Here is a 15,376-nt window from a genome sequence, read left to right on the forward strand (position 1 = left end):
CGTGGAGTGGGACACCAGCTGAGCAGCTCCATGCAGGTCACTATTTCCCGCCCAGCACCTGCTCACGTTCATCATAGGACTAGCGAGAGCGCCCGCTGAGCAACTTTAATTGCATTTGCAATTCTGATGTGCACGCTAGCAACAGTGTCCACTTCAATAACTTTGTATACACACACACACACATCTAATCAAGTCATTGCATTGGTTGGCTCTTTTGACATCAGAAAGCCATCTACAGTACGTCCAGAAAGTATTGACAGTGCTTCTTTTTTTCTGACAGTGCTTCTTTTTTCCCCACATTTTGATTCCAAAATGGATGGAATGGGCAAAACTGCCCAAAGATACGTGTGCCAAGTTTGTGGCATCAGATTAGAAAAGACTTGAGGCTGTAATTGCTTTAAGAAAGTATTGAGCAAAGATTTCTCAGTTTCTTATTTTAAATAAAGCTAAAAAGAAAAACAAATGCTGTTATTTTGGGACTGCTGTTATTTTGTAGACTCTCGAACTTTTCCCACTCCTCATCCAAGCCTTCCTCTTGCATCATAGTTGCGTGTTTGAAGACAAGAAATTCATTGTTATAAAAGATCGTCATGTACCCCACTGGACAGAATCTGGATCTTTATGTTACATCACAAATCATCATCGTTATTATTATTATATAATTACCTATGCCATTGGATCACATAATGCCATAAAATTGTTCGCCGTAATCACAGTTAACAAAGGGAGTCCTCAAGGTCACAATTCATCTTCATGCATCGCTATGACTACAGTGTCCCTGTTGCATCGCTCTAGTAAAATTGTGTGTATGTGCATGTGTGTGCGTGTGTAATTGTGTGTGTGCACGGCGTGATGAGTCATACTTCATCTTCATCAGTCTATTGGTCCCACCGTGTGGTTTTGTTACCAAATTAGAGCTCAATAGGGATCGACCACAGCACTCGAGCGTACTCTCGGAAAGGGAGCGTGTGTTGTTTGTGTGTAATTGTGTGCGTGTGTGTATTGTGAGGGAAGGGAGGCAAGTCATTGATATGGGTTAGGGTGATGGATGAGCGGGGGATCGGTGGCGAGAGAGATGGAAGGAGGACACAAGTGGTCTGCACACGATCGGGTCGTCTCGTCTCGTCTCGTCTGTCACCCGTTAATCACATTCAACGTTGCCGCGTCCCCGTAGTTTTAGGAGTGGGCCTTACGTCACCCCCTAATAAGCCCTCGGTCCCCCACTCCCACCCACCCAAACACACGCATGCAATGCAGATTGATGAGGCTCCTCAAGGTTACTGATAAGCTCTCTTTGTCCTCTACAGTTTACTTTAAGTGTCACTGACATGACATTTGAAATGTTTCTCGAAAGCCTAAATTCCACATTACCCCAATGAGTACAAGACGTATAGCAAATGGATTGAAGCTATCAAGGAGTATTAGAACCACACTGAAAAGAAATAAATGATACGACCGTAATATTATGGGAGAAAAGTTGTAAAGTTATGATGACACAGTCAAATCTCGCAGGAATATTTCATTCATGTCATTCTAACAAGTTACAATTTCCAAACTACATCATTCTTATGAAAGGATGCCATTTTTTGTCATTTGATTATGTTGCTTTTTGCATAATATTACTATTATAGGTTTCTCATATTTTTTTTGTAATTCGGTGACGGATGATTTCCGATGGTGTTCATAGCACTTGTGCTCTTGTTATATTTGAGGTTAGACTTGCATATTTTGCAAATGACCGTGCTACCATTCTTATTTTTAGTCAAACGCTTGAGGCACCGCTGCTAGTTTGCTGCGACGACTGCCCACCTGCTGATTTCAGCGAGGTGTCCATGTTACCCATGACAAAACACTTGACTTGTGATTAATCGACTTTAAGCTCTAACCGTCATTGCGGAGTGCTAAAGTCGATTTGTCGACTGATCAACTCATCAGTACAACCCCAAATACTTGATTTTCTACAGTGTATATGTGCCCTGCGATAGGTTGGCAACCAGACCAGGGTATAGTGTACCTCACTTCTCCATTACATAGCAACGAAGGTGAAAACAAAGCAACTGTTTTCCTACTGTGAAAATGTCTTACCGCAGGCAATACCATAAATTATATATGACAGAGGTGAAAGCTCTCATTAACAGGGCTGTCCTCGTTTTCAGCACTGGGAAATAAACACTCGTCTGCAGTGTCACCACACTGCACAAGTTGCCAATTGTTTTGCAGGATTATATCCATTTTCCATATCTCTTTTTTTTAAATCAGTTTTAGGGTCACACTGAAAAAAATAACAATGACACTAGGTCATAAATTCCAGAAGGAAAAAGATTAGAAAAAAGTTGTAATATTATGAGAATAAAGTTGTAATATTATGAGGGGGGGGGGGGGGGGGGGGGAGTAATTTTGCAAAAATGAATTCTGAATATTATGGGAAAGTCTTCATTTGCAAAAACTAAGAAATATTCGTAGGAAAAAACTGCTCAAAAATGTATTTTTACAATTACACTTAGTTACTTAGTTAATAAATCAGTTTTGGGTAATCCCATACAAAATAGAATCCAAAATATTTTAGATTATTTATAAATTGTTAATTACTATGTTGGACACTAAGCTGACTAAACACATATTTAATTGGGACCTATCTAATAAGTACACTTTGAGTGTGCAGATGGAAATTTAATTTGTTGATGTTGATGTCCAGTTTATCTATGGGAATAAATTGAGATGTAATGTTGGAGAAATTGAAGAACTTTATTTTGAAAAGTATAAGCTCAAATGGTCAAATGAAGTTATGGTCGAAGATCCTTTTGGGCCTGAGCCCGATGTCACACTGAACCTGACCAGAACTCAGAGATCAGTGTGCGCTCAGTTGAGGTCTCTGGAGACAGGACGTTTCCACTCCGTCCCAGAGGAGGAGGGGACATGTTGTTTGTGTCAGCTAAATGGTGTCGGAAATGAAATGCACGTTTTGTTTTATTGTCCTTTTGTATCATGATTTGAGGATGCAGTTATTCTGTCATTTGTCTAATGTAGCTGTATCTTCATTTTTTAATGTCAGATGAAGAAAGACTGAAGTATTTTGTTTAAGCATAAGCCATTTTATTTGGCTCAGTTTTTGTTAAGAGCTTGGCTGCAACGCAAGAGGACACTCTTTGTTTCATATATTTGTGGATGTCATTTTTGCGCCTTACAAGCCCATTTTGCTGCATGACACCAAATAAGTAAATAACATAAACTAAATATATTGTTTCTTTTTTACAACTAAAATTGAAAAAAATCAAATCAAATTGTATTTTTAACATAACGGTCCTGCTAACTCCTTACGTCTACATTGGACCACTATTTCTGCTGCTGTTGTTGTCCCTGTGCAGGTTCTACTGGGATCTGCTAATGCTGGTTCTGATGATGGGCAACCTGATCGTACTGCCGGTGGGCATCACATTCTTTCGAGATGAGAACACAGCATCGTGGATCATCTTTAACGTGGTGTCTGACACGCTCTTCATGGTCGACCTGGTCCTCAACTTCCGCACGGGGATCGTCAAGGACGATAGCACTGAAATACTGCTGGACCCCCGGTCGGTGTGTGTGTGTGTGTGTGTGCATATCAGTGGTGGGAAGTAACAAAGTTTTTGTCTTTTACTTGACTATTTTTCTGACAGTTATTTACTTTTACTCCCTACAATTGAAAACAGTACATTCAACTTCTTACTTTGTCAAAATAGGCTTGTAGCTTTTTTCAACCTCTGCAGACTCGACTTCAATCAAATCCCTGTGGGGAGAATGAATACACCCTCCCGGCATGGTTGTTCCCGTGAGGAGACACTGGAGTTATACTTAAAAAGTTGGAAAGACTAAAAGACAGAAGGACAGGATAAAATACCGAAGGACAATAAGAAATACAACAAAACACGACGAGAAATAATGAAGAGATAAATGAAAAAATAAGTAATTAATAAATACATTTCTTAATAAATTAAGAAATCAGTTTAAAGCTTAACCAAACGGGTGAGTCTTGAGCGTCCAGTTTCTGCGGTCCTGATGCCCTCTGTCAGGCTGTTCTAAAGGCGCAGGCCATAGTGGCTGAATGCAGCATCTGTACGTTTTTGTTCTAGCTATGGGAATAATTAAAATGCCAGGGCCAGAGGAACTCAGGAATCGCCAGGTTTGATATGATAAAAGCATATCAGATGGATAAAGACCGTTAAAACATTTAAAAATTGGTAAAAGGACCGTAAAATCAATCCTAAAACATACAGGGAGCCAATGCAGTGATCTTCAAACCAGTGTCATGTGTTCTCGCCCTCTAGTTTAAAGCTTTAAATGTCGATGCGGACTAGTAAAGTTGATTAATGGACTAGTCGACTAATCGGTTCAACCCCCTAGTCCAAACACTTGTTTATGAATGAGGGGAAATTATTTTGTAATTACAGAAGGTTTTTTTTTCCCATTCTGCCAAGTTATCAAAATAGGTATTGCACATCTTCTTGTTTGCCTTTCGGCTTGTCCCGTTAGGGCTCGCAACAGTGCGTCATCCTTTTTCATGTAAGCCTATCTTGTGCATCCTCCTTTCGAACCACAACTGCCCTCGTGTCTTCCTTCACTTCATCCATCAACCTTCTCTTTGGTCTTCCTCTAGCTCTCTTGCCTGGCAGCTCCGTCCTCATCACCCTTCTACCAATAAACTCACTATCTCTCCCCTGGACGTGTCCAAACCATCGACGTCTGCTCTCTCTAACTTTGTCTCCAAAACATCGAACCTTGGCTGTCCCTCTGATGAGCCATTTCTAATTTTATCCAACCTGGTCGCTCCTAAAGAGAACCTCAACATCTTCATTTCCGCCACCTCCAGCTCTGCTTCCTGTTTTCTCTTCAGTTCCACTACCTCTAATACGTACATCATGGCTGGCCTCACCACTGTCTTATGAACTTTATATAGTTCCCACAGCTCTGCACATCACCCTTGTTCATAAAAAATGGGCACCAGCACACATTTCCTCCTTTCCTGCGGCATCTTCTCACCTGCTGGAATTCTGTTGAACAAGCTGGTCAAAAACTGCACAGCCACCTCTACTAGATGCTTCTATACCGCCACAGAAATGTCATCAGTACCATCTGCCTTTCCATTTTTCATCCTCTTTAGTGCTTTTCTAACTTCCCCCTTACTAATCATTGCTACTTCCTGGTCCACCACTTCCACTCTTTCTTCTCTTTCATTTTCCTCATTCATAAACTCCTCAAAGTATTCTATCTATCCAGCACACTACTGGCATCAGTTAACACATTTCCATCTCTAACCTTAATCACCCTAACCTGCTGCACATCCTCCCCATCTCTAGTCCTCTGTCTGGCCAACCTGTATAGATCTTTTTCCATCATCATATGCCTCTTTTTTGGCCTTATCGACTTCTATCTTCGCCCTACGTCGAATCTCTAAGTATTCTTGTCTCCTCTCCTTAGTCCTATCAGTGTCCCACTTCTTCTTTTTACTTAAGTACAGGAGTTTCATTTGTACTTCAACATTTGCCAGTCTTTTTTACACAAGAATCTGTAATTCTACCCAAGTACAGTGTGTGACTTCTTTTGCCACCTCTGTGTAATACTGTATCAATAGAGCAAGCCAGCAGCCGTAAATGTAAATGTGCTCTTCTGGCCTTCAAACGCATGAGCGATACAAAAAGGTGATGAGGCACCAGTGGAAGAAGACCTTTGTTCACGCTCTAGCTTTCTCCTGATGAATATGAATGCGCTGCCAGGCTAAAATTACAAGCGCATTCACAAAGCTTAGTGTGCCAAATATGGACTGACACTGACTGATTGCGCTGCAGGGCCATCCGCCAGAAGTACCTGAAGACCTGGTTCCTGGTGGACTTTGTGTCCTCCATCCCCGTGGACTACATCTTCCTGATGGTGGACAGTCTGGACTCTGAGGTGTACCGGACAGCCCGGGCCCTGCGCATCGTCCGCTTCACCAAAATCCTCAGCCTGCTGCGGCTGCTGCGCCTCTCTAGACTCATACGCTACATCCACCAGTGGGAGGAGGTGAGAGCCTCACAGTGGACGGAAACCATATTTGGTAACTTGATGGACCGTGTTTCCCTTATGAGGAGGCAGGACAACATTTTAATCGCTCCCAACTAATCAGTGAAGAAATTATAATAAAGAGTAAAAGTAAAAAATATGTACCGTATTTACCCTGGGAAAATATAGCTTCAAAACTTGTTTTTGTAAGATGGGTCAAATACAGTTCAATAAATAAATAAATAAAATACAAGCTATTTAGTGAGAATGGCCAAATTTGGGGTTTCCAACACAGCTTTTTAAAAGCTTTAAAAAAGTAGTTTTTATAATTGGTAAAAAATAGTAAAGTAATATTTTTTTTATATACTAGGTAAAATAGTTTCTAATCTAACCTAAAAAGAAGTCACAATATGTCTCACGAGTTCCGCTGCACTGAATTCTGCCAAAAACTGCTTTCTCCCAAATAATCACTAAAAACATGATGATGAAAAAAAAAATGGCAACAATCAACTAGAATGTGACTCAGTAGAGAATAAACTTCCATCAAGGCCAAACTGTTTAAAAAAGCGATGGAAAATAAGTTGTGGCGCTCCATATTAGGGTTTGTTAGTTAGTGGACTACTTTCTGCTTCATAGAGGATAACAAACAGGTGGGCAGTAACATTATGATTCTAAAGGGAGGACAGGACTACAGTGTTCCCTTCCTATATTGCGGTTCACCAATTGCGGATTTCTTTTCCATTCATATCGTGCATAATTTGCCATATCGCGGAATTGTGAGTGTATGCTGTTATTTTTTGGGGTAAAACAAACGCTTCCTAGCCTAAAAGATTAAAACTATACTTAAGTACATTCATTCAAAGACATATTGCAAGGAATACAATGTACATAGTGTAGAGTACTGATGTGCATTACTGTATGGTTGAGAGTTTAAACGTTTTTTTTTTTATGAGTATAGAAGGTGTTTATAAGAGTGTGGTAGAGGTTAATAAGAGTGTGGTGAAGATAAATAAAAGACTGGGGAGGTTCATGCAGCTTGAAAATATGTATAAATAATCCGAGAAATAAGTGGTTGCTTCTTCGCGGATTTCACCTTTTGATAAACAAGGGCTCACTGTATACCCTTCTATTTGATTAGTATAAAAAATGGTGTCTTGATAAAATTATGATACAACTTCATTCATCTTAAAGAATTGTTTAAACCTTTTACCAGTTATTTGTGAAGTCAAACATCACACGCTACTGCTCAGATCTTCCACATGACGTACGACCTGGCCAGCGCCATGGTGAGGATCGTCAATCTGATCGGGATGATGTTGCTTCTGTGCCACTGGGACGGCTGCCTGCAGTTCCTAGTGCCCATGCTGCAGGACTTCCCGCCAGACTGCTGGGTCTCCAAGAACCTGATGGTGGTGAGGAAAAGAACAGAAAGAAATAGAACACACAGAGAGATCTCTCACTTTGTTTGAACAGTCCACACTCTGTATATTTCCCATTGCGGCCACCAAGGCCTGCTTTTCGGGTTATCTCTCTCTCTCGCTCTCTCTCTCTCTCTCTCTCTCGCTCTCTCTCTCTGTGTGTGTGTGCGTGTACACGTGTGTGCGCTCTGTTTGCTGTTAACTGGCTCATGCAGCAATATGGCCGACTGGAATAAAACCATCACTACCGTCACGTATCCACAGAGAGAGGGGAAAATACAACACAAATCCTCCAGAGTGATGATGTGGAAGTGTATTTGTGAATGGGCGTTTATTTATTTATTTAAAAAATTGTTTTTAATGCAATTCGCACGGACACAAATGAATGAAGTGCTGAGTCATGTCACTTCCATTTCCCAGGCAACCGTTGCCTGGCAGGCGGATGCTGGGATTGTCCCTGGAGAAAATCTCCTCATGTTGGGCCATCCACAATACTCACGTACTCACACATGCACATTATTACACATGGGTCCAATTTGCATTTAATTTTACCTTCATAATTGCATAAGTCTCGTTTTATAGCCGATGTGGTTTTTGTTGTTGTTGTAAACTCTTAAGTGGTACTTTTAAGTTTAAAAAAGTGCTATGAGACAGATTCCCCCAAATGCCCCTTTGCTCCGTGTTCTGAAATCATGCTCTTAAATGAAGTAAATGTATACCAATTTTAAATCTTTACCAATTTTTCAAATGTAACAGACCCCAAACACTCCATATGCCAAACACAGCACACACAATAAGAATCTCTCCACCGGCAATCGTGAGTCTTGTCCACAAAACCACACATCTGTCGTAGTAAAAAGACAAACCTGTCAGAGGCAGCATGGTACCACAGGGTGACAAGACTGCTGGAAAATGAAAATGAAAATAGTAGAAGTAGAAAATACAAGAAGCAAGGCAAACTCCGTGTTGTTGACCACACATAAACATTTGCGATCGTAAATATTGCACAGGTTCAACAATTAGGACAGTCGGCCTTGACTTTTTTTGGAGAAGATCGGGGAGGATAAATTACTCTTAACACACCCCACACCACAGTATAATCACTGAGGATAACCGGTTAGCGAAAGGGAGTAGAAATGCTAAAATTTAGACCGATTGTTGGGATGTGTGTACCCCACTTACCTAACTTCTAGAGATGGGAATCGAAATGTGATTCGTTCCGAAAACTAGTACCCGGTCATTCGATTCCAAGAAACCGTTTGTTTGCTTGTCTGACAATTCCTCTTTTCAAGTACTCATTCGCTGCAAATGAGTGATAACGTCACACGCAAGAATATACAAACGTCTACCCTACGGTATAACCACCACTGGTGGTATGCAGACTCCCTCTAGTGGTACGCAAAATACTTTTTTTTTTTTTTTTTTTTTTTCTCCAGTACACATTTGTTAAGTACAGATCAGCTGTGTTTAACGTTTAAGTACAATAATTTTGCAGTTAATCATTTAGAAATGTATTTAGGTGCCATTTTTACTTAACTTTTATGTGCAATACGTTTTAATTGAATCATTATTTATTTATTCCCCCCCACATTTAATTTGAGTGTTAATGTTCAAAATTGGCATAATGTTCCAGTGGCTAACAAAGATTTTTAGGAATAAAACCTCTGCCTCTTTTTTAATGAAAAATTGGGCCAACTATGTTACTGTATTTTAATGTTGGTCGTCTTGGTGGTACTTGAAGAGCTAAATACTTTTGGAGGTGGTACATTGTGTACAACGTTTGAGAACCACTGCTTTATCGTTTATGTTGTTATTTTGTTGTGTGTTGGGTATGGGCACGGTGGACAACTGCCTCACAGTTCTGAGGACCGGGGTTCAATCCCCGACCTCGCCTATGCGGAGTTTGCATGTTCTCCTCGTGCCTGCGAAGGTTTTCTCCGGGCACTCCGGTTGCCTCCCACATCCCAAAAACATGCGTGGTAGGTTGATTGAAGAATCTCAATTGCCCGTAGGTGTGAATGTGAGTGTGAATGGTTGTTTGTTTATATGTGCCTTGCGATTGGCTGGTGACCGCCTCCCGCCTGAAGATAGCTGAGATAGGCTCCAGCACGCCCGCAACCCTTGTGAGGATAAGCCGTACAGAAAATGGATGGATGGATGGATGGATGGATGGATGGATGGATGGGTATGGGCTTAGCTCCATTCCTACACAACAATAGTCGCTCTCCAGGCATGACCATCAAGCCATGCTTCTTCCATTAGTGTAATTTTTGGATTGAGCATAAATCAAATCATCATGCCTGAAGAGTCGCGCACGGGGATGACAGCTAAGAGGTGACTGTTACTGTTATGCTGGTCACTTGTGAGATGAGTTAGGTAAATGTCTGTGCAGTGTGCATGTTTAATGGATCCCAGATCGCACTTACGTATACAAAAGTACGTTAGTCAAACCTAACTCCTCCAGAGCCTTAAGATTAGTGCTAGCTGGTGTGTTAGCAGCATGGGTTCGTAGTCTGCTGGTTAGCGCACTTGACTCTCTGTTATTTCTTTCCCTTTGAGAATCGATAAACCGTATCCATAATGGAATTGGAACATCTGACAATCGGCCCGTTGCTGACCTTTGGGCAATGTAGGGAAAATGCTCAAATGTGGCCTGATTGTCGGTATGCGTGTACCCCGCTTTTGCTCACTGGAAATGGAAAGAATTTGCATTAATATAGCGCTCCTTTTTCGTTCCACAGAATGACACGTGGGGCGTGCAGTACTCGTACGCCCTCTTCAAAGCCATGAGCCACATGTTGTGCATAGGTTACGGCGCCCAGGCCCCAGAGGGAATGACTGATGTGTGGCTCACCATGCTTAGTATGATTGTAGGCGCCACCTGCTACGCCATGTTCATCGGCCATGCCACCGCACTTATTCAATCGCTGGACTCATCGCGGCGCCAGTACCAGGAAAAGGTGACGTGACACATTTCTGTCCCATCAATACATTTTGGACTATCGTATGCTTCTAAAGGCCGTATATACGCATGCTTTGGTGAGTTTGGTGTGGAAGAATCCCATCTGAACTACAATAGACATGGATGAGAATTCCCACAGACATTCTCCAACCTCTTGTAGAAAGTCTTTCCAGAAGTGTGGAAGTTGCAAAGGGTGACCGACGCTACAGTATATCGTCTTCCTTATGCGTAATGGCCATGTGTCCCAACACTTGTGTCAATTTTCTTCATATTCCGTCCCATATACAGTACAGTAGTCTAGCTTTGATGCCTGCCTTTAATGAAACTATTTGTCTCAGTTTTCGAGCAAAAAAATAATAATAATGCATTGCACTTACACATTTTGAGTTTTAAAATTGAATTTGGAATTCATATTTTATTTAAACACTTTAAATGCTAATTTGATTTGATTTGAACATTTTCTTTAATGTACTCTAGTTTGACATTAAAATGTAACACAATTTTTCATGTAATTAATTTTGTTAATTTAATAAGTTACTGCAATGTAACTAACCTTCAAATTAAACTTTTACTGAACTTTAAATTTTAATTTATGACTCACAGCTGTAATTGCTTTATTTTAAATATTAGATTTTAACATTGCTGAGAATTTATTCTACTCTTACATTTAAACAATAAACATGTAAAGTAATTTAATTGAATTCATTTTTTTACAAAAAAATGAATCAATAACATTTTTACAAAATAAACCAAATCTTGTGATGTAAATGTCTAGAATTTATATTTCGATCCCCCAATTATTTAATTGAGTGCCTTTAAATGAAATTTTGAAACTATTCCTGGGCAGAAAAAAGAAAGTCTGAGTGCATTTAACGAACAAACAAAAAACATTAATAGGCTTCAAATGGAGAATAAAGAACTCCGTACAACAAGTATGAAGAAGTGTTAGTGTGCTGACGTGTGAGCGTGTGTTTGTGTGTGGCTACAGTACAAGCAGGTGGAACAGTACATGTCCTTCCACAAGCTTCCTGCAGACGTGCGTCAAAAGATCCACGAGTACTACGAGCACCGCTTCCAAGGGAAGATGTTTGACGAGGAGAATATTCTGGGAGAACTCAGCGAGCCGCTTAAAGAGGTAATACATTTACACACAAATGCACACGCACACACGCTCAAAACAAAATATTGTGGAGAGCATGCCGTGGATAAGTGCCTCGTTTAAGTTCTTAGGTGAATGTCCTCCCCTTACATACATGTAAATTTCATTGAAGACTCTAAATTGTCCATATGTGTAAATGTAAGTGTGAATGGATGTTTACCTATACATGCCTTGTGATTGGCTGGCGACCAGTCCAGGGCCGAGTTGACAAAAGAACTCATAATCTGTACTTAAGTAGAGGATAAGCGCTACGGAAAATGAATGAATGAAATGCTAAATTAAGTAATGATAACAACTGAATGAATGGTAAAAGTGGAAGTACTTATTCAATTCCCGTAATAAAGTAAAAAAAAAAAAAAAAGCACACTCTGAAATGTACTGAAGTACAAATGTAAAAAGGAATTTCTACTGACAGTCATATACAATACCCACTTAGAAAACATATCTGCAAACAACATAGTTTCCGTCTTGTTAACTTACATGATACATTCTAAAGAAAAGAAAAATCACATTACATGTTGCATGTCGTTTAAGACTGGTTCTCAGCTGTTGTCACCCTGTGACCTGCCTTTTTTATTGTTGCCAAGTCGTGACCCACCTGCACAGAAGTTGAGAGCAATAAAGATTTGCTTTTTTTTTGGGTTGAAAAATAGCCTCTTAGCACACATGTACAATATATTTGATTTTTAAATCAAATGAATTGCTGGACCACCGAAGGTTTATTGCTTGACATGACGTCCCCCAAACAAAGGCTGAGCTGCACTGAATTTGTTTACAGAGTAAACGAGTGGCTAGAGAAAAAGGAGCTAACATTTCTTATCGCTTTCCTATTCCCACACTATGCCCGTGTGGGAATTTGGTAGCCTACGCCTCTGTACTGTAGCGGAATAATCAGAGGAGGAATCCATGTAATTTTTTTACTAGCTGTCCGTGACCCACCCAAAATGGTTTTGTGACCCACTTTTGGGTCTCGACCCACCAGTTGAGAATCGCTGGTTTAAGACCTAGCGTGTATTGGCTCTACGTTTCTTTGCTATTAAAACAATGTGTTCGCTTAGCTTTGCTGATGTTGTGGACTGAGTAATAAAACAATGCTAAATTAAGTAATGATATCAACGGAAAAATACACCTTACTTGAATGTGATTTTTCAAGTTTACAACAGTAAACAATTCTCTTAAATAAGCCCATGAATGGGCAGTGTTGTGAAGATTACTTTGGAAATTAGTTGGTTAGTTACCATTACAAGTCACTGTGTTGAAATTGGAACTGTAGTGTAACTATTTCAATTACTTTGTCAATGTATCTCATTACATTTGATCACATTTTGATTCCTTTCTTAATTTTGAATGAATGCATTAACAGGACCCTTGGTTTAATTCCTTGAAAAAAGTTGATTCAAAACGATCCACAGATCATTATTTTGGAATTAACCACATTTGTTCTTTACACAAATAATAAACTGATAACAAAACATGATAAAATGGAAGTACATAATAAAAATGCATTTGTTGCACTATATGTGTACAGCATTTGGAAAAAATGATACCATATTGACCCAATGACAAATGTGCATAATTTAGACAATAGGGCTTCATAATAGTATTCCATAAAAAAAGTTCAACATTTTAAAGATTAAACTTTTTAGAAGTCTTTTTTTTATGTGTTCAAAGCTTTAACTATACATAATGTGTCCAAACCTGGTTTCCAAATCTCAGATGAATGAATACAGATTGCAAAGATGGCATTTCAAGGTCAATCACAAGCGTCACTTAAGAAGGAGGAAGTAAAATCAGAGCTTGTGCAGATATTTTTCAAATGTAACCAAAATTGTAATCAGGGAAATTTCCAAAAGCAACTGTAATTTAATTACACAGCTCCTCCCAATAATGTAATGGACGACAGTTACATAAATTTGGTCTCTCTCGTTACATGTAATTATTTACTCCCCAACACTGCGGAGAGCATCGGGAAATCCGTGCGTTATCTTCATTAATGCTCTTTGGTTCACATTTCTGCATGTCGCTTGTGTCCGTTTTTTTCTGCCTTATACTGTATATAACCCTTAATGTCAATCAATCAAGACTTCAGCCGTGGTCTCAGTATTTAACATCTTTTTCACGTCGTGTCGTCATCCGTGGTAGAAGAAAAAAGTAACACCTGTTCTGACCGAGTAAGGAGTAAAAAGTACAGAATATCTGGTTTCAAATGTAGGGAGTAAAAGTAAAAAAGTCATCAGAAAAAGAAATACTCCAATGAAATACAGATACCTTAAAAATCGACTTTTATATTAACAAAGTATTTTCTACTTTGTTAATTCCTACCACTGTCTAAAACGCTATTTTTAGCCGGTGACTCGACAAGAGCGATAGAAAATGAATGGATGGACAGAATGTTGTGTTGCATTAAATGTCTGTGTGTGTGCAGGAGATTGTGAGCTTTAACTGCCGCAGCCTGGTGGCCAACATGCCGCTGTTCGCCAACGCCGACCCCAACTTTGTGACCGCCATGCTGACCAAACTTCGCTTCGAGGTCTTTCAGCCAGCTGACTTCATCATCCGAGAGGGAACCGTGGGGAGGAAGATGTACTTCATCCAGCATGGACGCGTCAGCGTGCTCGCCCGAGGCAACAAGGAGACAAAACTAAGCGACGGCTCTTATTTTGGAGGTGACAATGTTATCCTGGGAAGATGCTAGCGTTTCTGTTTGCTTCTTGATCTTCTATTGCTTGTTCTCTCATATTACAGAAATCTGTTTGTTGACTCGAGGGCGGAGGACGGCCAGCGTGCGTGCAGATACATATTGTCGTTTGTACTCTCTCAGTGTGGACAGCTTTAATGAGGTGCTTGAGGAGCACCCGATGATGCGGCGGGCTTTCGAGACCGTCGCCGTCGACCGATTGGACCGTATAGGTAATTTCTGACTTGTCTGCTTTTCCCAACCTGTAAAGTGGATGGACTTCTTTCTCCCATCTTAATCCTGCAATTATGGGTCCACATTTTTCAAGTTTTAAGGCCCTTTGGTGAAGCATGTCCTTGGTAGAAAGGTCAGAGCACATTTTTAAATAAGAAGAGAAAACATTTGAAATACCAAAAGCTGGAAGCTAACATTTTATAGGGCTCTTAGCAATTACAATCCATTACGAAACCTTTGATTTGTTTTCATTTAGAAACTGTTTTTGCGATGGAAATGATGTGACTTGTAAAAAAAAAAATCCGTTTCGTGGTTAAACTGTCGCAATCATAAAACCTTTATGGGAGGTCCTCAGTGTTAGTGCAGTTTTCTGTCAGTCATGGCCTACATGCATCTAATCCAGGTTGTTAGAGACCTACTTAATTCCAGCCATGCTCAACACTTCTTTCTTTGCAAACAAAAAATATAAACACACAGTCAGAAGCAGTAAGAAACCCGTGTTTCCACAGTTAAAAACTAGGCTTTACACCATCAGGATTTTTGGGGCCAATCAGCGAGTTAAAAAAAAAAAAACGATAACTGATCACCGATCCGACCACAATATGGAGCAATGTGTATTTAAATGGCTTGTTCATTTACTGTATATGCTGTACTTGTATACTGAGTATCTTCAAAAATATTCTTGTCAGGTCACGTATTCTAATCAGTCAGGTCAAACCAACATTACAACATGCAGAAATAACGGGTGCTAACTTACTGTAATTAAATTATTGTAATTAAATTACTTCACACACACCGAAACTTGAGAGCACGATTCGACAGAATGCGGGCATGTTTACGTACAAGCGTTAGTGGTAGCACTAGCTTGCTAGGCTACATAACGTTTTGTTGCCTGCTTGCAAGCCGCATCG

At 40.0% G+C, this 15,376-nt stretch overlaps 1 protein-coding gene and 1 long non-coding RNA gene across 2 annotated transcripts in view; one reads left to right on the forward strand and one right to left on the reverse strand.

Moving 5' to 3' along the window:
• The window catches only part of LOC133480156 (potassium/sodium hyperpolarization-activated cyclic nucleotide-gated channel 2), a 29,648-nt gene that overhangs the window by 8,460 nt on the left and 5,812 nt on the right, over window positions 1–15,376 (forward strand). Inside the window, exons 2-8 of the mRNA XM_061777851.1 lie at window positions 3,366–3,572; window positions 5,823–6,036; window positions 7,266–7,427; window positions 10,175–10,393; window positions 11,384–11,530; window positions 13,980–14,220; window positions 14,300–14,464. Of these exons, the coding sequence (XP_061633835.1) occupies window positions 3,366–3,572; window positions 5,823–6,036; window positions 7,266–7,427; window positions 10,175–10,393; window positions 11,384–11,530; window positions 13,980–14,220; window positions 14,300–14,464 (1,355 nt within the window). The remainder of the gene's footprint in view (window positions 1–3,365; window positions 3,573–5,822; window positions 6,037–7,265; window positions 7,428–10,174; window positions 10,394–11,383; window positions 11,531–13,979; window positions 14,221–14,299; window positions 14,465–15,376) is intronic.
• LOC133480162 (uncharacterized) overlaps window positions 1–15,376 on the reverse strand; it is a 36,541-nt gene that overhangs the window by 8,328 nt on the left and 12,837 nt on the right. Inside the window, exon 3 of the long non-coding RNA XR_009789203.1 lies at window positions 7,226–7,418. This is a non-coding gene — a long non-coding RNA (uncharacterized LOC133480162). The remainder of the gene's footprint in view (window positions 1–7,225; window positions 7,419–15,376) is intronic.

Source organism: Phyllopteryx taeniolatus, chromosome 6, assembly GCF_024500385.1.
Source record: "Phyllopteryx taeniolatus isolate TA_2022b chromosome 6, UOR_Ptae_1.2, whole genome shotgun sequence".
NCBI classification, from domain to species: domain Eukaryota; kingdom Metazoa; phylum Chordata; class Actinopteri; order Syngnathiformes; family Syngnathidae; genus Phyllopteryx; species Phyllopteryx taeniolatus.